This window comes from Trachymyrmex cornetzi, unplaced genomic scaffold (genome assembly GCF_001594075.2).
Source record: "Trachymyrmex cornetzi isolate Tcor2-1 unplaced genomic scaffold, Tcor1.1 scaffold687, whole genome shotgun sequence".
Taxonomy (NCBI): domain Eukaryota; kingdom Metazoa; phylum Arthropoda; class Insecta; order Hymenoptera; family Formicidae; genus Trachymyrmex; species Trachymyrmex cornetzi.
Window position 1 is genome coordinate 894,329 of NW_017300011.1, and position 25,952 is coordinate 920,280.

Genomic DNA, 25,952 nt, shown 5'->3' on the forward strand with positions numbered 1-25,952 from the left:
AGTGTCGTATTGGTGATATTGCTTTCGTTGTATAATATAATAAATTAGAATCGCTGTCTCATTTCCTGACGAAATAATAATAATTGATTCTATAAGACAAATGGGCCTTCCTTTCAGCCATCGCACCGTCTCGATCGATCGATGCAGATGTGCGCACGATGGCATGACTTAGATTATGGTCGTGTACACTCCCACACGTGTACATGATGTAAATAAAACATGGATCTGTCTCTCTCGTTGCTGATCTCACGACATCGGTGCGAAAAGCTGCTTGGCACAGATGTTGCAATATGATCCTGTCATCGCATTCGCTTCGCGTAAGCGCAAGAGCACATGATAGACAAAGGGTGCTTTACAGCAACGTACATGGACACAGTCTACTGACTTTGCATCACTGCGTAACACAGTGTACGATCTTGTGCTTTCCACCTATGGCACAAGTCGACACAATCGCACACAGCTAAAATGCTAACTCTGGCGATGAGATAAAAAAGCAACATTTCAGATACAAGTCGACGCACTGTGTATTGTGTTACACAGCGTTTGTTCTGTTGCTGGAAAATACTAGATACCTAAAGAATACAAATGAACGCTTTCCATTTAGTAACACAAGCCGACACAAATATCATTTTATCATTCACGAATAATTAAAACAGAACATGTGTCATTAAATGGAAAGCACCCAGTGTAACATGGTGAACCATTTGATTTTTATTTAATATCTGCAGGAAACAACAAGGATGTATTGATTTACTGTGTTTGATTTATCGTATCATCTGTGTCTCTTGTCTTGTTGGACAGCAGCCAAAGTGTCGACCGACATCTATTGTGTCGTTCATAAAAAGTCCTTGATAATGTATGTATATTGCGCACATTGTAATCATTATCCATAAGCAATATAACAGTCGACTGATACTTTCTCTATTATATGCTCTTGCCCTAAATCTGGAAAAACGTACTCCAGTATAAAATGTTATATATATGAACATATTTTATATATAATTATATATATAAAACATATTTTATATATAATTGTATATAAAATATGTCAATTTTTTATATAATTATATATAAAACATTATATATGAAATTATATATGAAATATTTCTTCTCGAGGCAGCTTTACAACAGAATCAACCGCAGCTAGCGATTCTCATCTTTCTTTTTGTGACATGCTCTAACAGACTCTCGTTGAAGCGGATAAACAAATATAAAATAATCGCTCGCAATAAGATACTCGAGCTCACGTTGCTCGGGTGAAACACGGCTCATCATCATTTCAAGACGTGCGATTCTTGAGCAACGTTGGCTCGAGGAAACGGTAATTACACGAGTAAAGAATCTAATAAGATAAATAGGAACAAACCTTAGGGAAGAAGCGAGTATATCGTTAATTAAAAATAAGAGAGAAAAAAGAAACAAAAAAGACAAGTAAAGTAACGCGGCTCGTATAAATATGATTCATTTGTGGCGTCGTCGATTAAACTCTCAGTATCGCTCGATACCTCCGCGGCGAATATGGTATCGAAGCTCAACGATATAGAAACTCTCGCGAGATATATATATTAAAAGTATAAAAAAAAGAAAAAACCGTAACAGACTAGCGAGTGTGATTTTCTAACATGTCCTTTAATCCTTTCGAGACAGTGTTCAAACCATGTCGCGACAATCTTCGCGTCCACTACTTTGCAGCTAGCAGAGATCGCTAATCACACTTTACAGGGAATCTTTTAAGAAAACCGTAAAAAAGGAGTATATGCGCAAAAATACTAATCTTCTAAGAACGCGAGATCTCGAAAGAATTAAAGACCTCAATATATGTTCTTGATATTCAACGCGAATATTTGGAGGATCTTCGCCTTTCAACCAGTCTCCCCATGGAAAGATTGATTTTGCTGAAGTGTCTAAAAATTGAACTACATACAGATCTGAAAATAATTTTGTTGTACTGTCAAGCATAATAAGCAAAAGGTTTTGAATCAATATTCAAACAATATCAGCTTAGACGTTCTACATGATTATTTTGATAGCCTAAGAAATTATTTTCAGATCTGTATCTAAATTTTTACTTTATACTTTTGCAAAACCATTTTTTCCATGTTGGACTCCTGAACTGTTTGAGACCGTAATTGTCGACTTGGATTGATCGATTACTCTTCCGTCTCAGGCTTTTTACCGGTCGTTCCCTTTGCATTCGTACTCTTCGTCTTCCGCTTGGGCGGAACTGGCGCGTCGACGCCAACAGCGCCGGTTGGCGTTGGCGGCGGTGGGGTCTCCGGTATGCTTGTGTCGGTCTCCAGGCTCTTCGCGCCGGTCTTCTTCATTGTCTTCACGGTCTTCTTCGTCTTGCTCTGCGAGCCGTCCGCGGCGGCGCCCTCAGTCGCGGTTGAGGGTGCCGCCTCCTCGGGCTTTACCTTCGGTTTCTTCGTCACCTTCTTCACCGTCTTCTTCGCCTTCTTGTCCGCGCCCTCTCCATCGGCGCCGTCCACTGAGTCGGACTTCTTCAGGCTCTTCTTCGCGGCCTCCTCCATCTCCTGCGCACTCTCCACGGACGGACTGATCGGTGGTGAGGCCTCAGTCACCGTCGGCGTCGATGGAACATTTGACGGTTTCGCTTCAATGGGTTCTTCTGGCGGTGGACTTTGCTCAGCGATTGGTGATGCCAAAACTTCACTCGGTGATCTCGCTGTTGCTGCTTCTGTTCCTTCTGTTTGTTCAATAGACGGTACTTTTGTTATTTCAGCTTGTGCGACTGTTTCCGCTTGTTTCACGATCGCTTCCGTTGTCTCAGCTTTCGCAACTTGCTCCGCAGACTTCTCTTCCACAGCTTTCGTCTTGGTAATCAGCTCCGGAGGTTTTACTTCTTCCGTTTCCAGCTTCTTCTGTTCTGGAGGTTTCACTTCTGCCACTTTTATTTTTGCAACTTGTTCTGTTAATTCTTCAACAGATGTTGTTCCTAAAGGCTCCACACTGCTACTGGTTAATATCTTTTCTTCAGTAGTTGGTGCTGCCTCTGATGGTAGATCTCTAGCAACAAAATCGCTCGCTAGTTCCTTGATCGCCTCAGAAAGAGCACCCGTCTTTTCTGGTAAACCGGAAATGTCGCGTCTCTCAATTTCACAAGCCGATCCGTTCAACTGAACAGGCTCTGTCGGGATCGGCGCAGAAGCGGTATCCTTGGACTCGTGCACAGCCGTGACCATCGAGGCAATTGCTTGATCGCTCACGGTTACAGCTGCGCCCAACACGGATTCCTTAGGTTCAGCCTGTAGAACCGATTCTGCCACCTGAATAGGCACAGGACTCACAGTGGAGATCTCAGAAGCCGCCAACAGCATCTCCGCGTGCTGCTCGCCCGGATCTATCGTAAGAGGTTGTGTTACGTCAGGCGCGGATTCGATTACACACTTCACGATGTCTTCTACTGGCGCTTGGCTCGCTACAGGAGAAGTTGCAGCAATCTGCGGACTGTCTACGCTAGTCAGAGCTATAGGCTGCGTTGCATCTTGAGGAATGGCTGAGGTTTCTGGTTTGACCTCAGTAGGCGCTGACTCGATACTAATTTGCGTAACCGGCGCAGTTGTTTCTTGCACAGGTAGTTTGCAGATCAAAGGGGATGTTTGCGAATCAAATTGTTGCTTCGGTTCTTTTGCTTCGAAGAGAAGGCTTGCACTTTGAGGTGCCGCTTCTTGCGGCGTTTGCGAGCTTGGGAGCTCGCACGGTTCCGCAGTTGTTCTTGCGGGCAACGGTTCTACCGGCTGCTGCGGCAAAGGCACTTCAGTACGGATTTTGCACGATTTTACATCCTTTGATTCAGTTATCGGTTTCGCACAAACGTCTTCGGATTGTACCGGCTCGTCGGATATTTTTGCGGTGGCTTCTACCGTTTTCTCGAAAGATAACGCGGAAATTACTGCCAAAAGTTTCTCCTCTTTAGGAACTTCGCATATTAGAGATTGCGTTGGATCCTTGTCGGCTTCAACTGGACGAAGAAAGAATGAAAGTGACAGATATATATGCAAATACGGACAAACAGAAAGAACTATTCTAACAAAAAATTAAGAGAAGAAATCGTGCAAAATTCTATACGGTGAATAGAAACCGTTTTTTTTTCCTATTAATTTAAATAAAAGTAATCATTGATTAATATTGAAAAGTCATGTATTACAGATGTTATATTTCGTGAATTTAGGCAAAATAGGCGATGATTGATGACAGTGAGAAAATCCGATTTCGTTTCAACATATTGAAATATGCCACGAGTATGAACAAGTAAACCATGAATAAACAGTCAATAATAATAATATAATACGTTTGCTAAGCATTTTGGCAGACCAAATGTATTTATGTCAAATATAAATAATGCTCATGTGCTCGTTTCGTTAACGTAAAGCATATAAAGCATAATGGATATAGCTTAATATTGCGCAAATATTATGCATAACAACTTGTTTGCAAAATGAATGAAAGCTGATTATATAGTAGCGGATTAAAGAAGCAATATTCCGCAAAATGTTTAATTAGTAAAGTATTACGTTTCATAAAGGCGTGTTATTTATATAAAAGCAAAGTAATAATTTTCAAAGTATTCATATTGAATTGTATCTCACACATTTTGTTCGTATTATACATTTTATTGTATATATACATCGTTTATTTTTATACAGGATGTCCGAAATTCGTGAATCAAAATACCGCAGCAATAAAATGCTCGAAAAAATAAGTTATAAAAATATTGCCATTATAAAGTAAGTTATGAAAGTTATTTGCCGTTTGTCGTTCTGAGTAATTTTTAAGACATAAAGATTAAAAACTGGACAATTATAGATTATGTGTTTGAACGGCCATAAGTCGTGCGTTGATAGTGTTATCGACGTCAACGTGTAACTGACGAACAGACGGCTGTTTAATTTTAACCTTTATGTCTTAAAAATTATTCGAAACGACACATATTTTTATAATTTATTTTTTCGAGAACTTTCTTGTTGTGGTTCCCGAATTTCAAGACACCTGGTATACATATAATAATTTTAAAAGTATGTTGAAGGTGTATAAAATTCATTGATTTAAAAATGCAATATTTTTTAAGAATCCTTTTTAAACAAGATAGAAAAATTTTTAATATGTAAAATAAAAAAACAATGTTAATTTTTCGTTTATGTATTTAGTAAATAATAACAAAAGAAGTGTAATTAAAAATTTTTTAAAGTATTTTACTTTAACAATTCAATAATTGTTTTAGACTATAGTATATATATCATTTTACATAATTCAGTCATCTGAAGTATAGAATAAAAAAGTAAGTGATAATGTCAGATGTTTTGTGTGTGAGTACATAAAATATTTACCCCATTAAAGCAAAACGACAATACAAGACGCAGCAATGCTATGGTGCCAGGATCTGTTAGTTGTTGTCCTCTGTTCCTGTTTCACAAACACTCAAACTAGATAAATTGCATTAACAAGAGTATATCGTTTCGTACTTCTCGCTCGGCATATCGTAACAAATTCGCGTTTAATATAAGCATATTGACTTTTAATCATTTCCTCGCTCAACGGTTTTAATTTGAAATTACGAAATTGATTATCGCATGCTGTATTAAATGGAACAAAAAACAAACAAAAACGCAAAGCATATACTCGAGGAAAACAGTTAATGGCTTTGCATCGTGAGCACATTAAATTATTTTAAAAATATAATAAAATATATATTTTAATTTATGATATATGGTTACCTTCTACTTTGGATAGATACGTTTCGAACATTTACGAGTTCTTATTACGAATTGATTTACGTATAATAACGCTATTTCATTTGTAATAGCGAGACATACCAGCTGGTTTATCCACTTTGACATCTGCAGGTGCATCAGCAGTCTCTTTTGCAGCAGTCTCTTTGGCAGCAGTCTCTTTTACAGCAGTCTCTTTGGCAACAGTCTCTTTTATAGCAGTCTCCAAAGTAGCGATATCCTGCAAATATTTATCGTGATATGAATTATTCATTATCAAAATAGTATTCATCGTTGCTTATTCAACATTTTTTCGATCTAACTATTTAGTGGATCAAAAATAACTGTGTCTCTGTCGATGTTTTAATTATTAAAATTCTAGCATAAGCTACGGTAATTTCTAAATATACTCATCAAGATAAATATATTATTTGACATTAAATTACCTCTGTAGGTGGAGTCGGCTCCCGTTGCGGCGCGAGGGAGAGCGTCTCGCAGATCTTCTTCCATATGTTATCAAAACTATCGCGACCCATGTAGTCGATCTGTCCTTGTTCCCAGCTTTGCTTCCTCATGTGCTCTTCAAAAGCTACTTGCTCGGCGCTTCTCGCTTCGCCTAATGTCAGTTGAGCCAGGGCACCGGCGATACCAGCCTGTGCAATTAATAAGAATATTTTTTCATTTCAAACCGTTTACAACATCAAAGAATCGATTAATGTAAAATGACAGCATGAGTTACGATAAACACACGAGCGTTTCAAGCAATTTTATCTCGTCTGCATTCCTCGAGACAAGTCACGTAATACAAAGCTGGTGCTACTTACATGGAGAACACTTTCAAATAGGATGTATGTGTCAAATACAATAAAAGTAATATGGGTTAGTATACATGAAGATAAATTGACAACTGTTACGTTTTCCAGAAAATAAAGAGAATTATATATATATTTATAACTGGCTATGAAATTAAAATGTGTATATAAAAAATGAATGACAAACAAAATGATTTTAAATGATATATGAATAATCCCAATAAAAGTGCAAGTAATGTCCCAAGCATTGTCAAAATAAATGAATACACGGATGACACAATGCGCCATGTAATCGTAAAAAAAATTGATTTTACAGAAGTAAAATTATCATAATGCATTCATGATTCTTTATTCTTTAGCAAAATGAAGCAGATATATTCTCAGAAATATGTACGGAAGCGTACAGTGATAATATAATCGACTCGAATTTAGAAAAGAAAAAAGGATATGGGAACAATTACTTACATTTGCATTGTCTAGATGTTCCGTTACATTCGGGTCAGATCGCGTGGCTACATTGTGGAGATCTGTACAAGGTTCAGGAGAGGGAGGAAGGAAATCGATTCTCCGTGTGTCTGTTTGCTTATTCACAGCTTCCGACGCCTGCTCGTTATACTTTTCGATGCATCGATAGCAATGAGATGCAAAGTTATCCCGGGCATCTTGATTACTAGTATACTGCGCATGAAACTCATTATGAGAAGCAGTATGACTCAGATGGTCTGCGTTTTGATGACTATTATCACTAGAGTAGTGTTGCGCGTGATTCTCGTGCCCCACTTCGGCAGATTGATTCTGATGATGATCATCCGCTTTGTTTCTGTGATAATCATGTTGATGAAACTGTTGATGATCGCTATGTTGTTTCTGTTCGTTATAATGCTGCTGCTCATTATGCCTATGCTCGTGATGCTGATGTTGCACATGATGATGTCTCTGTTCAGTCCACTGTTCATGTTGATGCTGTTCATCGTGACGTCTATGTTCACTGTGTTGCTGCCAGTGATGATGTTCAGTGTGCTGTACAGAATGCTCTTGATTACGAGTTTCTTCAAAATGAGAAGTTGCATGTTCTTGACGTTGATCATATGTTTGAATAGGCGTGTAAGATGAATGCTGTTGCTCGTAGTGAAATTGCTGATTGTGTGCGAGTTGGAATGCACTATGGTCACTTTGACGAACAATATCCGCCTCTTTAGCTCCGCAGTAACAATTTTTGCTCTTATCAGTCAGTGCGCTATTATCAATCGGAAACGGATCGTTCCGCGGAGAGTATTCTTCCCAGGGATCTTTAAATTCCGAAAAATCCGGCACTCGAGAGCTGTTGCTATTTGTTGTATCGGAGTAATCGGAGATTTCAGGGAAAGGGGGTACATAGGACGGGGGAGCAAATGCGTGCCAAATTGGAGCCAATGTGCTGGTGGCCTATGCAAGCATCATGCCAAAACAGAAAAATGCACACTCGATTGGTTAGTACTGAACTAAGTGTCTGACAGTGTCCATTTTTCTTACAGCGTTATGTCTTCCATTATACATTGACATTTACACGATAGCAATAATGTAAAATGTTATTTCACCGTAAAGAAAATAAAGTTTGTGGTATATCAATACCCAAGCCGACAATTTACGTTTAAAAAAAGTTTAGCCGAAACGTTTTTTATGCTGTATAAAAATGTTAAACAGACGTTATTAAATATTCGTTTATTAAACGGTATTTTAAATGAGTAAAAAACGTTTAACAGACGTTACAAACATTTTTGTAACATTTATTAAACGTATAGTTGTTCAAATTTTAAGCGTTTATTTTTCAGTTTATTCGTTCATTACATGATTCATAACGTTTATTAAACGTATTTTAAATATAACTGTGTTGCTTGGGTAACTTCAAAATGCCACACGAATAACATTCATGCTCGACCCATTCATTACAGATATTACGAATAATGCAATTAAACGCTATTATGTATAACGACCGAATTAAATTTTTACATGAACTATAATTAAGTATATGAGTTAAAAGAGAGAACAGAGATCAAAGAAAAAAAATAGACACTGGTTTAATACTAGAAAAATCCATCATATTAATAGCCACATTATTCGTTTGATAAATTTTTATAGGATGAAAAGTGCATATATAATTTCTCATTATTAAAACTATAGTTAAAAAATTATACTACATATACATCATAAAAGTATGTAAAATTATATTGAAATGTAGCTATTAATATAAACTATACAAAATATACAAAGAAAAGACAAATAAAAAATATACCTTGAACCCTATAATATGTAAAATTAAAATATAATATTAAGGAATTCTAGAAACTCTCGGGTTCAAAATATATTTAAAATGCCAAAAAATTTACACTTTATATCATATAAAGATAGTAAAAAACGCTATATTCTCAAATGCTACTTTATTGCAAGCTTTCATACAGCATTAAAAAAATATCATTAAAAAAGCAATGTGACAAATCTCAGATTTATATAGCTGCATTTACAAAAAAAAACTGCGAATGCAACTCGATGTAACTCTAATATTCAGTAATGAGAATTCTAAAAAATTTGTGATGATGGAAACTCTCTCAAAATTGCATCATAATTTTTATCTACTGTATGACATGATAAATCCTACTTGTTTCAAATAATAATATTAAGATACAGAATAATCTAGAAAAACTACAAGTAGTACAGACGCGTATGTAAGAATATCTTACCCTCGTATTATTTATAATTGCATTTAATTGTTCACTGCTTTGCTTGTAAAACAAATGCATAAATATAAGACAAAAATTGCGGCAATATTAATTTTTGCAGCCAAATGCATAAATATAAAATGATTAAAATTGTGTTATTCACATATCATTAATATGAACAAGAAAGATCTCTCTTTATTAGAAATATAAAATTTAGTAGAAAAATAGCTACGCACTTCGAGTGTCAGTTTAGAACTATCATTCGTCATTTTAGCACATTAAATGCACATACTGCACTAAAACAGATTATAATTAAACTTACCATGGAGGATGACAATTGGGGATGCACTTGCTCGCAAAATATATTCCACCATAATTGCAACAGCGGTTGCAAATGTGTTGATCCCGGTGGTGGCTGGACGGTGCCGGTCAAGGTATCGAAATACTGTAACCACGGTTTCGTTATGCCGATAAAGTGTATTATTCTCACGTCGTCGCCAAATCTAGGATGTAAATGAGAATTAGAAAACGAAAGATTTTTAATTGCAGCCGAGCCGAAAGAGCGTAAACGCTTACTGTTTAAATGCGGGGAGATAAGAGTATGTCGCGGTAGAACACATGTTGTAAATAAACGGTAGATGCTTGGAGATATCCTTGCTAGCCCAGTCGCTAAAGTACATGTTCAATAAGCCTTGATCACCGCCATCAAACGAGCCCTTAGCAGCGGCGAATGCGGTGATTGATGCGAACGTTTGTTGAGACGGTCTGAATACAAATACTCCGGAATTAAAGCAGTCAGGCCAGCCGACGTCGGGCGCGGCCGATAGTTCTTCACGCTCGAATAACTCATCGCAGTTTCGTACAACCTAAAAAAATTAAATAAACCTACACTAATGTGATAATTTCTCTTCTAACAGATTTAATTCTAATTTGTTTTTTATACTGTATTTTATTGTCTTATTATTAGATAATATATACTCGCTGTTTAAATATATCATAACAAAGAATAAAATAGTGGAATTAAAAATTTTAAATCCAATTCCTACTTTAGTTTCAATTTAGATGTAAAAATACTATAAAATGAAAAAAATATGTATCAAGAATTTTATAGATTGAACAAAATTTCGCGTTACTCACAAGAGTATCTGCATCAAGGAATACACACTTCTCGTACTGAGTTAGCCTCCAACAGTGTAATTTGGTAAAAGTAATGCCTAATTCTGGTCTAGCCAGTAAGGCCAAGTTCGCCTCGTCTTTCGAATCGAGAACATTGACTTCCTGTACCAAGGAGAATACTGCCGCCAATTTTTCCCTAACGCAAACAAGACGCTAATTACACGTTGCAATTAGAATCTGGTTAATGTCATTATATAGTTAAAACATTTTATAAATTGCAGAATGTTGACTACTGTTATTACCTTAAGCTACAACAAAATATTAACGAGCTGTTTGATTAAGAGATTAATCAAGGCCTTAATATAATAAAACATTGACATGCTTTAAAATTGAAAAGCTTGGAGGAATAACATGTTATTGTTGATATACCATAATATGCGCAATTCTGATCTCATGAAACTAATATACATTTTATGAATTTTATTAAATAAATCATTAAATAAATAAACATTTATTACAATAAAATTAAATAAATAAACAAAAACTAATTTCTCTCACTAGACTTAAGTAATTCTTATAAAATTGACTTAAATCATTTTTATCAAAAGATGTTTAACTTTTTATTGTAATAACAATCGAATGTCGAATAAGTATAAATGCTACAAATATGAGAAGTTTGTTTCAATTTCCACGACACGACTTGGCAGCTAATCTACGTGTTGCCATCCGGTAATCGCTGTATTGAACTTGGAAAACGACGATACCTCATGGTCGCCGTAACTCCGGGAGTGACAAGACAGGCCAATTCGTGCTTAGTGCCGACCCGACGTAAGGAATGCGCCAGAACCAGGGCTCCCAGAGAATAGGCATCGTTCGTAGCCAGTGTAACCCACGCATATCCTGAAAGATGAAGAAAGACACGATAAAAGGCTTGATGGGGCATTCGCTTCTATTAGATGCACCCGGGCCAAATCTATTTTAGACTCGGTGACTACGGCGAAGCTGACGTTTAAATCTACATCCAGTGAATGTGTCCAGAATATGCGCGCACGGTAGGATATGGGATAGTGTCATTCAAGGCCAACTCGAGAAAACTTTATTTAAATATTTCAGTAAAATCGTTCTTTCCGTGTCAATGCAGATATTTTTTTGCAAATTGTTTTTTTTATATCAATTTCTTATAAACTTACTACACAATATTACTCCTATTGTAGATCATAAGGATCTAGAGATACTGTACTTAAAACACTTGCAAAATAAATGGTATGGATTTTGTATGTAAATGTGTTGTTTTTGTAGTGTCCTTCGATTCAATTCCAGACAACACGAGGAATCCGCGAAACCAATTGTGATTTCGCGCATCGATAAGCGATGTGGCAAGATAATTTCACGGTTAACATTGATTTTCAAATTAATCTACGATCTTACGTAAGCGCAATTAAAGATAGGCGGTAAAATTATGCCAACGAACTCAGCTAAGTTCAAATGTTATCGTACAATCAGTACGCATTTTACAGACGTGCACTTTTATAGTCATCTACCTCAAATTCATGAAAAAAAAACTACATATATTATACTGCTATGTACAAAAGAGTTGTAAGGTGATTTGAGGAATGTCTATTATTTTCATAACAATAATAAGGATTCCTTATAATTTAAATAGCAAAATAGAAAAGGGCATATAAGACGTAACAATAAAAAATGCGAATTTGGTCTAGTCTTGGTCTAATTTATGAAAACTTCTCACAAAATAATCTTCCATTTTTGTTTGTTATAAAAATAGCAAAATAGAAAAAGGCATATAGGAATTAGGCACAGAAATTAGTGCGTATATTAATAAATCAAAATAGCGAGAGTTTAATGAAAATGAATTACATATTTCGATTAAATTTTGAGTCCCCTTCAGATTGTAAGATAACTGTAATTTTATCTTATGATCTAAAGATAGCTAAAAATTGAGCTGAAATATGTAATTTGTCATTTTCATTAAACTTTTACTATTTTTTTTATTTATTAATATGCACACTAATTTCTGCGCTTGATGTCTATATACCCTTTCATATTTTGCTATTTTTATAACAAATAAAAAAATGAACCGTGTTTTGCAAGCTTTTATGAGTTAGACAAAGGCTATAAGGCCAAATATTTATATTTTTTTATCGAATTCTTGATGAATGCGATTCTCGAAAAGCTGCATCAGTATTGGTGCCTAGAATAATATCAGTGCCTCTTCGCGACATAAAAATCCAATGCATCCCCGATGCATCCTACCGCGAGAACACAGAAGAATGCAAGCTAGACGAAAGGAAAAGCCGAAAACGAAGGTGACGTTGGCAATCTTCCAACTCCGGATATATAATTAGAGCTCTCTCGCATTGGTCTCACTTCCTCCTGACTCGACACAAGAGACTTTATAATTGCAATTATTTATATTCATGACTGCGTTTTATAGCACAGACACATTGCATATTCTGAGAAGAAAACTCTCAATGGTGGCTAAAAAATTATATTTCCATTAGACAAATTGTATAAAATAAAAAGATCTCTTTTTATATAATTTCAAAATAAATCCTTACTCCTGGAAGGGAGGAGGCTAAAGAGACTGTTGAATTCTTAATACAAAATTTGTTGCTGTAATAGAGTCGTCCATAATTAACAATTAAATTTTCATATTACTATGAATATTTTATTATTAAAAAGTTAAATAAATTGCTACAAACGTGTGTGATTTTACGTGACAATGAGACTAATCACTAAATGACTCATTTAAACAAATGCAAATGCATGGTTTTCATGCATTATGCAAATCGTCGTGCACGATAATGAAAGTGACATTTAAGTCGCAAAATGCAGTTGGACACGTGTTAAAATTTTTACCTACGCAGTGAAAATTTGGCAGAACGAAAGAGCCGCAGAGGCGTGTCTCTTGTTTTTCGCAGGCGCAAAATTCATCGCGTATTTATTTATAACGTATCCTATTTCTACTTTGCGTGATATCGTACTATCCTCCGTGCGTAAGCAGACTAGCGAGTTTTGGCCGTGTTCTATTTCCCCCCTGGATAAAACACGTCACCTATTCTTAGGTGAATTTACGACGAAACTCCGGTTTCCGCAATCGTCTTTCGCAAAACTGCGAAACACTTGCAGCTGGTTTTTAAAACCTTGCATGATCCTTCAATGTGTTGCATATCGTATTTAAATCGGATGGGGTCTGAGAAAAAATGGTCGCATTAGAACATTTTGCTTCGAAATCGTACATAGTAATTGTATGCATAATTATGCTCTTCAACTGTGCTAAATTTAACGCAGTTGACTTTCTTACGCACCGATAAAAACAATAATAAACAAGACGAAAAAATGGCGCAAGCTATGCAATAACGACTTGTTGTCGGTTCAAGGTTCATTTATCGGGAAAAGATCGCTAGAAATGTGGACAATATTTGCTATTTAAGATATCAAGGAAACTGATAATTAGATACTTATGACGTAAAATGAAGTATTAGGAGATGTAATACATAAAAGTGTTCCGGATAAAGAAAATATTTTGAAAGAAGCTTCTACGACATGAATGCGAGATTCATTTTATCTCAATGAAAATATCAAGCAGCACTTTTCGTGCTGCTTGATATTTTGCTAAAGTTATTATTATTATTGGTAAATCTAAGAAATAAAAAAATGTATTTAGCTATATCGAGATTTGAAAATAATTTTGTTAAATTATTAAAATTAACAATAATAATGAAGGACTCTTGATAATAATACAAAATAAATATAATAATAGGGCATATAAGAGTCAATATTAAATTAAATTATATATTAAAAAACGAAATATATTTTTAATATATAATTTAATTTAATATTGACTCTTATATGCTCTATTAATTATTAAATAATGTAGAATTCAAGTTGATTATTAGAATGTTTTGCGTTGCAAAGAATAAGAAAGAACGATTTTACTGAAGTATTTAAAAATCCAGCTAGATACATACAAATCTGAGAACAATTTTGTTAGTCAAAATAGTCACCTAGGTAATAATAATTTTATACAAATATGAGGAACAATGCTGTAAAAAGTTTTAACATTCTAGCAATTTAAATGTCTTACATTTATTTTGATAGTTCAACAAAATTATTTTTAGGTCTGTATCCAGCTAAATTTTTAGAAATTCCAGCAAATCCGTCCTTTTCGTATGCTCATTATGTTCGAACGTCCTACATAATTATTTTGGAGATTCAATAAATTATCAAATCTAACTAAATTTTTAAGTATTTCAACATAATCATTTTTTGTGAACAAAATTCCACATTTTCAATCGTGTTCCGTCCGTGATAATTTCTCAAATCAAAATCTACTTGATGCTGTTAACACTGGGAATTAGGGACTTGCCAAATACGTCCCGAGACACACGATAACCTCGTGAACGAGGAAGAATGTCATCATATGTACACGTGATTGAAGACATTGATCACACCATTGATTCAATGATCAAAACTACGCGGTACAGAAAAATTTCTTTTATGTGAATAATAAAAGAAAAATTATTGAGGACCAGCAAGCAACATTCTTCAATATGTTCCTAATATATATGAAACTATTTTGAATGGATTCTGATCAATCATAATTAATCTTTAGATATTTATCATATTTTTCAGGAAAAGAATAATTTCCGATCGAAATTTATTCCAAACAGTTCCATAATATGGACCCTGGTTTGAAATTCGTAATAAAATTGCACGTGTGTTGTAACGTCTTCCGAATGTCGTTATGGCAAAATACGCGTAGGCGAACGCGTTAGAATCCAGATAAACGTCGGTGACAATGCGACTGACAGTGGAAAGAGGTGAAAGAAGTGGAGGAAGGAGAGGGCCAGGACCCGAGGAGGATCAAATTTCTGGCTACCGGTGTTCTCAAGATCGAGCATTCGGAGTCACGTCAAAACGCGACGTGTGTTCTCCCTCTCATTACTCGCTCTTCTGTTCTCAATATGTTTTCATTTCCGTCACGCCTAATTTGATTGATCGTGGGATACGTTTCCTTCGCCTACTCTCCCATCTGACAAAAATTAACTTTCGCTCTTGGGCGAAGCAACGTAAAATACGTAAAATATAACGCAGAACAAGAAGTTATTTTGTATAATATAAAAGATCTGAGAAAAGAGAATATTTTAACGAAAGTATACAGAAAGAACAATTTTACTTGAAATAAACATTTAGATTAATACGTACAGATCTGAAAATAATTCTTTTGGATCATTATAAATTAATTACCCAAGCATGAGTAAAGCTACAAAAAATTTTGATACTCTAGCAACCAATTTAAGTGTTCTACATAACCCTGGTAGAAATGTATACAGTTTTCCAAGACACCTATCCAGTTACTATCTAATATATTACTGTATTCTCATTAATTGTGTCAATACTGAAATGGACAAGAACTTGATAGAGTTTTATTCTGTCCATTTCATGAGCAGTTGGCTTGCTTATTAATCAATTTAATATCCACTATTTGTTATGTTTTTATTCAGTAAATGAATTCAAATTTTACGCAATTTTTGTATGCAGTAACTGCAAACAAAGTGTTACATCCTAAGTAGTTTTTCTTCTCAGTTACTAGACAGAAGTTGGTGTAACTGTTTAGTAACTGCTCAAAAATGCATGAAATTTCTACTAGGGAACTATTTTCAGTTTAATAAAATTGTTTTCAGACCTATATGTAGCTAAATTTCTAGATACTTCAGCAAAACCATTCTTCCCGTGTACTATTTATAAAAATATTCGAGATTAAAATAAAGAAATAGGACTTGCGATCGATAGAAAATTAGGTAAAATCGAGATGGAAAGAAATCAGGAACTCTGCATTCTTCTGTCTAATTTTAAAGTGAAAGAATTGATCTTCCAGCGACTGATGTTGAAATAGGATAATTAATCTTCGGATACGAAGCTGTTTTTCGCGTATAAATTACAAGAGAGACGAAAAAATATTTTAGTGCACCCGCTATATTTACTGTCGCGAGGGTTGATCTTCCTTTTGAGAGACGCAGAGGTGAGGTCTTCCACGTATAACATTATGGTGCGAGAATACTCGAAACCCGAGAGGAGGCAGACTGCCGACATAGGTTTATATTTATACAAGCCGCTCTTCCAGCTCTTATAATAGCGAGCCGGTCTCGCATTCGTGGCGAAATGCATTCATACGTCTTGCGTTAGGTCAAGCACTTGAGCGCCAAAACCTGGCTATACTTCCTTATAAGATTCGCGACCGCAAATCGTGTCAACATGGATAATGTGGATATCCTCGAGCTACTTTCTGCAACACATGTGCTAGCAAAAACCGGTCATCGATAATCGACACTCGTCATCGATACAATCAAAGAGTCTACAAGTTTAATCTTGATTTTTAATCTTGACTGATAATCTTAAATTAAACATTCTTAGTTTTTCCAGCATATTTCTACAGGAACTTATAACTTCACGTTTGAGAGACAAAAGCAATCCAAAATTATTCATATATTTATAGTCTACAATAAGGAAAAAATAAGTCATAATTTATAATAAAACCAATAACTGAAATAACATTTTTACATGGTAAATTAGAAGTCTGTTTGATCTGATCGGGTTCTCTTTCTGTCTTCAATTTGACTTTCTGTCTTCAACGTGCTAATCGTATATTCTCTTTTTTCTTTTAATTTAGACGCTAGTAATCACTACTTTCTTGCGCACATTGTCTATTTTTACGACGAGAGCACTACGAAGAAAACACGTGCCCCAAACCAGTGCTGGGAGTTCAAATCCAAAGCAGACGAGGTCAAGATTGAGATCACATAAAAATAGTATCGTCAGTTGTCGATAAAGGTCCAATGAACTTGACAATAGTTGACTTGCACGAAACATTTTGCACGTCATTTTTCCTTAAATATACTATATTTATTTGTAGTGCATATCATTATTTAAAAATAATTATTTGCACTTTCTTGCTTGTCAAGTGTTAACCAAGTCCTTGGCTTGTAATGCTGGAAGTAATAAAGTTTCTTGTTCTTATTTGTGGTTTTCAAAAAAGACGATTCACAAATATTAAGAGATTAAGATAAAAAAAATGAAAGTCAATCAATGATAAATAAAGTAAAATCAAAATGGAAAGAAATCGTATGGCGAAACGAAAATTCTATGTTAGAATAAAATTTTTTTGTCTAATTTTAAAATGGGAAAAATTCTCATCTAAATCGATACTCAGTTTATTTAAAATAATTTTTCAATCAATAAAAGTAAAACTCCTTTTAGACAATGCATGATTTTAAGTAGATCTCTATGATTATATTCTAGATAAAATTAATAATTTTGGAAACATCAAAAGAAGAAAATAATTATTGGACTACTTTGTTTCGAATTATTTCTTGCATCGAATATTATTCTGCAAATATGTTTTATTTACATTCGGTATTATGATAATGGTTTGATGATTTATCATAGATATATCATAGATATATAATATTTCTAGATATTAATAATCTAGGATTTTATGTGGAAAATAAATATTTCTCAAGGTATAGTCGGTTGCGATCGATATATAAGCGTCATTCTCTTATCGCATAACTCTCAATTACATGCGCCACAATTGATACGCCATCGCAGGTCACTCGAGACCGGTGCGACGTGCTCATCAGTCTCATTAGTTTCGCAGTGGGAACAATCGAGGCTCGTATCTTCCATGAGATAAAATCGAAAAGTTTTGGCACGAGATTATCTAAATGATCGGTCATTAAGTCCACACTATGGCTCGGCTTCATACCAATAAGTTCCATCAGAATATCTTTAATTTCACTTTAATTTAATCTTTATCTTTTCCTAATTCTTAGAATTAGAAATTTACTCTTTATCATATAATTTAATATAGAGTAAATTGAACCGAAATTAAAGTTAATGCAGTTAGATTGATGGAACCAGGTCTACTGGAAACCAAGAATTGTGAATTGGAGATTAGAATTTAACTGATAAGCATTGAGATAGCATGAGAAATATTTCATAATTAAAAATAAACGAACTAGAAAATTCTAATCATATCAGTCAGAATTCTAGTTACCTGAAATAGAATTGTAAGAATTCTATTTGAGATAACCACATATAATAGATTCAATCAGAAAATTTCGATTTGTTCATTTTCAACCAGAATTCCAATTAATGTAAACTTTTTTTTCCAGTGAGGTAATTTTAATCTTAATCGATTTTGTTCGGAATGATAGGAGAAAAGAAACCAGATCAAACAGACTTTAATTTACAATGTAAAAATATTACTTTACTCATACAGATTTTATTGATTAATTTCTCTTATTGCAGAATATAAATACATCGATAATTTCTCATACATGATATCTTTCTTCTCTTAATTAAAACATGAAGATTTGAACTCCTGCAAATAATGCCGATAAAAACTAAGGTAATTCACACAGGAGTCAATTTTTAATTAACTTGTACATTTTCCGAGTATCGGTCGTCGACAAATAGTTTTTACTAGCACGTGTTTACGTCCACAAAAAGTCGTTCGACGATACCCGTGTAATTACGATCTCCAGTGCGATAGTGTGATACAGTTTTTATACGAAAGAATCTTATGTTCCGTATGTGCCACGAGTTTTTCTACCTATGTGGGACACGCGAAGATGGAATCCGACACGGAAAGGACGATTTTATTGAAATATCTAAAAATTTAGCTACATATATATAAATGAAAATAATTTTGTTAGATTATTAAAGTAATTGTAATATGTATTATATATAGGAATCTCAAGTGTGATGAGCAAAAAATTTTGACATTTTAACAACCAATTTGAGCATTTCACATAATTATTTTAATAGTCTAATAATTATACAATAATCATCTAATAAAACAACAATAGAATCTAATTATTTTAATAGCCTATTATTATCAGATCTGTATCTAGCTAAATTTTTAGATATTTTAGCAAAATCGTCCTTTCCGTGGAAATGAAATACTAAAGAAACTGCGCGAAGGGGTAACCACGTAATGTAATCGTAGGATAGAGTCCTCGAAATCGTTATAAAATTCATATGAAATCTCTATGTATAATCTGATAATTAATATGCAACCATGAGAAATCATTGTATAATATTAAATAAAATCGTATATTTTACCACAAATGACTTCATATGTAGTGAAAAAAATTATTTGTAATCAGACAAAATTATATAAAATCAAATGAAATCATGTAATCAGTGGGACAATATTTCAACTATAGTGGTTACCCCCTGGAAACTGCGTATCAGAAAAAAACGCGGCGTATCCTAAATATACACGTCGACGATGTCACGAGTATCCGCTTCGATTCTTTCTGGCGCGCATCCGGACACACCTGCGCGAACAATCGAGCGAGTGAGGAGTTGAGGACGGCACGGAGCGGCAAAAATCTCGTCGAAAGTACGCGGGCGATTCCGTGAAAGAATAAAAATAAGGGAGAGCACTTGGCAAGGCGCCGCAGAGTTTCTCTCCCTCTCGGAGGGTCGGCCAGGAATAAACGTCAGACTTCAGAGATATCCCGACGGTGACGCTGACTTATCTTGTTATCTTGTTTCTCGTGTGTACGAGGAATGCAGCGTCCAGAGAGAAGAGAGAGAGAGAGAGAGAGAGAGAGAGGAAAAAGAGAAAAAAAATATGGAACACATAGTTAGAGCTTCTTCGTGAGCCTCGCCTTTTTACTCGCCAATTATGCGACCAATTAGCGTGATAGCCTGTGAAGGTGCTGATGATCTCTTAAGAGGATTGGGAGGGATTGGTCTTTTTAGATCAGATGATGATTACTCATGTTATTTGCAGACGTTACTTCAAAGATCTGTACAAAGAACACGAAAAATTTATATGTGACTTATATTTTAAATTTATACATGAATGTGAGATACTTATATCTAATAATTTACCTGATTTAATACGATGTGTTACATTTCGAAATTCTAAGGAATTCCGTCTCCGTTTCTTTCTTATTGTTAGTGTCGATTTCTATAGTTTAATAAACACTTTCCTTTTTCCTTTCTGGAGTATAACGCTTGTCTCATTCTAAATTTAAAGATAGGTGTTTAGAATTTTCGCCTCAGAATAGCGATCAATTTTTACTTTATATTGCATATCAATAAAATCGTTATCGTCGTCGTTATCATCATCATCATCATCATCATCATATAATCTTATTATTATATTATTTTTATAATAATAATAATTATCATTTATTATTATTATTATTACCCTGTAATTTTTCCTTAAGGAACCGTGGAAAGTGACAATTTTTATTATTGAAAACAATGATAGAAATTTTTACCTTCCACATTTTCGCTCCAATTTATAAAAAGTTACCCGGACAGCGATCGTGAAATTCTCCCCTAAGAAACGTGAAAGATTTTAAATTTAAACTCGACGCTCCGCGCGATTATTCTTCAATCGATCACGTAGTCGATTCGTGAGAAAGTTCATGCTTGCGATTAGTGAAGAAGTTCACGGCGGAATCGGGACGAGCGGGAAACGAACAGCTCCGACGTACGAAGTTGCATGAACCGATGGTCCTGCGGGTTCGAAAAACTTATTAACTTTCTTAACTCTCAAATTGTCGTCGCAGATTCAACTTTCTCGCGGCTTCCGGAGTCGAGCTCCTCAGCTTCGTCCGGACGAAAAAAAACGAAAACAATCGACACCGGCTACCTCCGTTCACCTCTCCGATACACGTCTGCATCGCACGTGTATTGAACGGTTCCGAGTTCTGATCACGATGGATTCGTCCCGCAGATCCGGTCGCGTCACGAGGAGAGAGAGAGATTGAGATTGAAACGCTCGTGGAAACGGCGAACGAAGGTCATCGGGTCAAGACCGGCGGAGCGACGTTATCGGCCGGCGAGCCCAAGTCGGGCCGCGTGGCGATCATTCGGGACCGGCAAAACTTGTCTCGGACTTACCGCCCATGACTGGTGCTCGAGGCAGTGAGAGAACTCGAGAGTTTATTCTTCTTCTTCTTCCTTCGCGCCTGGACCGGGAGACCGAAACGTTCCCGTACACACCCACCACCTGCCGGCACTCACCGATGGAACAGGAACAGTCCGCGTGCACCTCGTCGGCGCCACAACACGAGTGAAGAGCAGAGCAGTGAAGAGAGCGGCAAGTCGTACTTCGTTCGTAGCGAATCAGCCACTCCACGAGATACCGCGATCCCCCACTCCGCGCCCACCCCTCCCCCGCCCCCTTCGTCGCGACCCCACGTCAGGTTGCAGCTGCGGAAAGTGCTCCACTTTACCGACTACGGGATTGCAGCTGTTCGGAGAGTGTTATCTGGAGCATCCGGAGTTGATTTAAATGCCGACCGCACGTCCAGTAAAGCCCGTATCAGGATATCGATCGTAACCTTTTTTTGTAGCACAAAAACGTGTAAAGTGAATTTTTTTATGATGTCCCTGAAAAATTTTTCTCAGAATTTTTCATATAATTTTTCAGAATTTTTCTATGATTTTATAACTTTCTCACATTTTTTATACGAATTGAAACATTTCTCAGAAAATCTACATCTTTTCGCAGAATTTTTTATATATGTTAATTATGAAATAGCGTAAGATTTTTTGTAAGTATAATTCCTAATGAAATGTTATAAAATCTAAAAAATTTAAGAATACTTTTTAAAAATTATGGGATGAGAAATTTCAGAATATTTCAAAATTCACTTGTATAAAAAATTCTGAGAGAAAATGTAAACTTTCCGAATATTTCTGAGTATTTCTGAAAAATGTTCCAATTCGTATAAAAATTATGAGAAAAATTTTCACCTGGGGTATGTGTTGTATAGATTCACACATATTGTGTTATACAAAAAATTTTTACTTTTTACTTTAGGGAAAAAATTAGGTGAGGTCTGTTTTTATTCCTCCACTAAATTATATTAGAACTCTCTTTCTCGCTTTCATCAAATATCGAACACATATCTATTTCACTTTAAGTTCCAAAAGTATATACTAGTTCATCTATAAAAAACAAATAATGATCGATTGACCCCTAGACTAGACATTGAGATTGAAATTAGATTGGACCAATCAAATAAAGTTCACTAAACTTGATATCGGTTATTTTTCTTTTGATTGGCTAAATTTCAATCTAATTTCAATCTTAATTTTTAATCTGATAAGGTCTTTACGATATTCTGCTCCAGAAATTGAGATTGAATTTGATTAATCAAAGTAAAGTTTGAACGTGCTTTAAATTTGTTCTAATTTTTATTAAACTTAATATTGGTTTTCTTTCTTCTAATAGATTAATTTTAATTTCAATCTCAATTTTAACCCAGTTTGATACAGGCTTTACATTTCAGTTATTTCTAGCTGAATTTTTCGTAGTTTTTGTCTTCATTCTTCTTCTTTTTAACGTTCAATTATATTTTATTTTAAGAATTTAGTTCAATTTTATTTTTAGATAGTATAACGTAGAGAGTGCAGCTGCGACGAACGGAACTATTATCCAGTTATAGCGACTTCTGAAGGCTTTTACAGGCTTTTACCAAAAGAATTGAATCAGAAAACTAGAATAAAGGAGAACAGATAATTAATAAGTTATAATAATAATAAGTGTTTTAAAATAAAAGTTTTATAGTAAAAAATAAATTAGAATAAAATAATAAAACTATCACGAAACGGACACAGACGTTTCTGAAGGCAGAATAGTACAAGATACCAAGAAAAATAATAGATATACTAGTAATAATAAATATGCTAGATATAATAATAGATACCAACAGAAAATAATAAACTCTGTTGGTTACACAGCGGAATTCTTATCAGCTTTAGCTTGTGAACGGACGTAGTATTACGTCAGTGGCTCCGAAGTTTAAAAAGAAAAGAACAAGTGAAATTATATCGTCAATCACAGTGTTGCAAAGCAACTATTACATCACCGAACTGATAATTGAATTAAAAAATTGAATACGTTCGTGTTTAGCGCTAAGAATATTAAATGCGCACGCAAACACGCATCCACAGACTTATCGTATTAAGTTAAAAATTGTCATTCATTAGTGTTTCAATTTTCATAGATATTATATGTGCAATGCTCAGCAAGCAAAATATTAGCATATGTTTGCCGATTCAAACAAAATGTTGCGGCAGATCGGCATCAGTGACATAATCTGACAGCAGATTATCAGCAGGAATCGAGCGAATCAGGAATCTGACCTTTCTCTCACAGAATCTTTTTTCTTAATTGTTTAAGGTCGCAGTACAGACTTTTGCATAACGCATAGTGCATAAGTGAATCAGAATATTTCCTTTTCTCCCATTCCACGGAAAAGAAGAATTTTTATTAGTTGATTCCTTTATGCACTATGCATTATGCAAGAGTCTGTGCTGCGGCCAATAGGCGATGTATTTTATTCTGTAGTCGATCTGCTATCAATATTCTGTCGAAATTCTATTATTTTTTGACTGGCATTTTGCTGAATATGTATATTAGCGATTTTACAAAACGATCCCGCACTAATTATATGAAAAAATTAGATCCCGTTCACAGAGAAAAATTTTTTTGGATTTAGTATCCCTATTTATTTGATCAAAATTTATTTATTGAAACAACATGTGCTTGAACGAAATATTATTTGTTTGAATAAAAATTTTATTGTTTCATTCGAAGAAATCTATTGTTTGACAGAAATAATATTATTATTTGAAGTGATATCTTTCAATCAAATAATATATTATTTAGTTACAATGAATACAAACAATGAAACAAATTATTTATTTGAAAATAGCAAAATATATTGATAGAGGATGCTCTATGCAAATAATTGCTTTCTTAGAAAAACCATTACATTTTTTGGCCGAAATTACGAAAACATTAGCTTATATGTCTAATAACAAAATTAAATTATGTGCTATGATATATCAATTATGTTTGTGCCGTACAGTTTGATCACGGAAATGCCAAAGACGTCTGTTCAAACAAATAATATATTTAAGACAAAGATATACATTGTTACAAAATCGTATTATTGATTCAAACATTTATTTGGACTATTCCAAATAACAAATTTATTTGGATACAATAAAATTTATTAAATTCAAAGAAATCTTTTTCTCCGTGTTGAGATGAGTTTTAATATAGGATGTAGCTGTTATTATGTCGTGAACAAAAGATATCACAAACTACGCACAAATACATCAACGAAATACTATATATTAATATAGTATTTTGTCTATGAGACAAATAATTATATTATTAACGATATCTTATTAAGAAGGCGGCAGCCTTGCGCGCCAAGTTCATGTATTGTTAACGATAGTTATTATCTATCGCGTGTCCCAAGTCACCTACATTTGCGCTAATTATTTATAAAGTCGCACCATGACATAGATGCGCTGTTTAAATTACCTAACTTCTTCATTCCTCTGAGAACTGTGGTATTCTGAGGCTTTAATTTCAAAAACCTATAGGTTTAACGCTCTACAAGACGCAAACCATACAGCACACTTAGGACGTTCTCTGGACGTCTTTAAGACATCCCTGAGAGATTTCTGCTATATTAAGGCCCAGAACCGAGGTTCAAATTGTTTCTCATCTCTTTCCAATTCTAGAATTAGAAAAAGACAATAAATAAATTGAACCTCGGTTAAGAGTTAACCGTGAGTTGTGGAACTGGGCCTAAGACTTAATAATGGATAGTTGAGCTATGACGTACTAAAAGTGCATGTTCACAAGTTTGATATCTTTGATACACCAAATACTAACTGAAATATTATACTAATACATTATTGAGCCCCTATATATCTTCTATCTATTCACCACATTATAATAATAAGCTGTATCATATGTAGAGTCTGACTGAAATTTCGGTTTCGGTTTCGGTAAAAAAAAACAGAGTTTCTTTAAAAGTTGAGGATGCAATATTTTTATATTATTATAGTTAGATATTTTAATAAAATCTTGTTTTTTAAATCCTATAGTACATGAATTTGTCATGATTTCTGCAAATCGTACTGTAAAATTAATTTAAAAATGTCGATTTCAACTTCGGCCGGAAAAATGTGACTCTATTAGCTTCTCTCTCTTTCTCTCTGTCTTCTTTTTTTAGTATTTATAAGACTTATTTAAGTCTCGATTTCGGTTTCGGCCGGAATTGAACGACAACCGAATATTCGTTTTCGTGTTCGGCCGGAGGTAAAAATATAGTTTCAATCGGACTCTAATTATATGTGAAAAACTCATTTCATCGGGATTTAATTTTTCCTACAATTAGTACAGAGTTCTTCGCTTTCGACCGATTTAGCTGGCCGTGAATTTTCTTCCCACCCATAATCTTTCTACGCATCGCCGTCATCGACACAATCCGGAGCTCGCTAATAGGGATTATTAGCCGACTGATCGGCGGCCTGCGACCGGTGATCCTCCCTTCTACCCCACCCACGTCGCGCGTCGAGGGTCCCGGTCAGCGGTGACGAGGGTTCGCGGGTCGCGGGGGGTCAGGTGAGTGAGGTGAGTTCGCGCCGGTCGGGTCGCGCAGCCGGCGCAGCTCCGTTCCGAGTCCTCCGAGAGCTTGCGAGCACTTGCGAGAGCTCTCGAGCCCACGTCGCGACAC

At 35.0% G+C, this 25,952-nt stretch overlaps 1 protein-coding gene across 3 annotated transcripts; it reads right to left on the reverse strand.

The window, feature by feature from the left end:
• Positions 1-1,480: 1,480 nt before the first annotated feature.
• On the reverse strand, positions 1,481-21,521 carry Gyg (glycogenin 1). 3 transcript variants are annotated; one of them, XM_018517457.1, is made up of 10 exons: positions 21,304-21,521; positions 11,118-11,253; positions 10,375-10,549; positions 9,814-10,103; positions 9,560-9,740; positions 7,007-7,966; positions 6,176-6,382; positions 5,956-5,970; positions 5,835-5,925; positions 1,481-3,982 (listed from the first exon to the last, which is right to left on the reverse strand). In XM_018517457.1, exons 1-10 carry the CDS (start codon positions 21,308-21,310, stop codon positions 2,151-2,153), a joined length of 3,894 nt encoding a protein of 1,297 aa, XP_018372959.1. In that variant the 5' UTR covers positions 21,311-21,521; the 3' UTR covers positions 1,481-2,150. The 3 variants fall into 3 exon arrangements, with proteins under 3 accessions (XP_018372959.1, XP_018372957.1, XP_018372960.1); XM_018517455.1 differs by having other exon boundaries at positions 5,835-5,970; XM_018517458.1 differs by lacking the exon at positions 7,007-7,966 and having other exon boundaries at positions 5,835-5,970; positions 21,304-21,517.
• Positions 21,522-25,952: the final 4,431 nt, after the last annotated feature.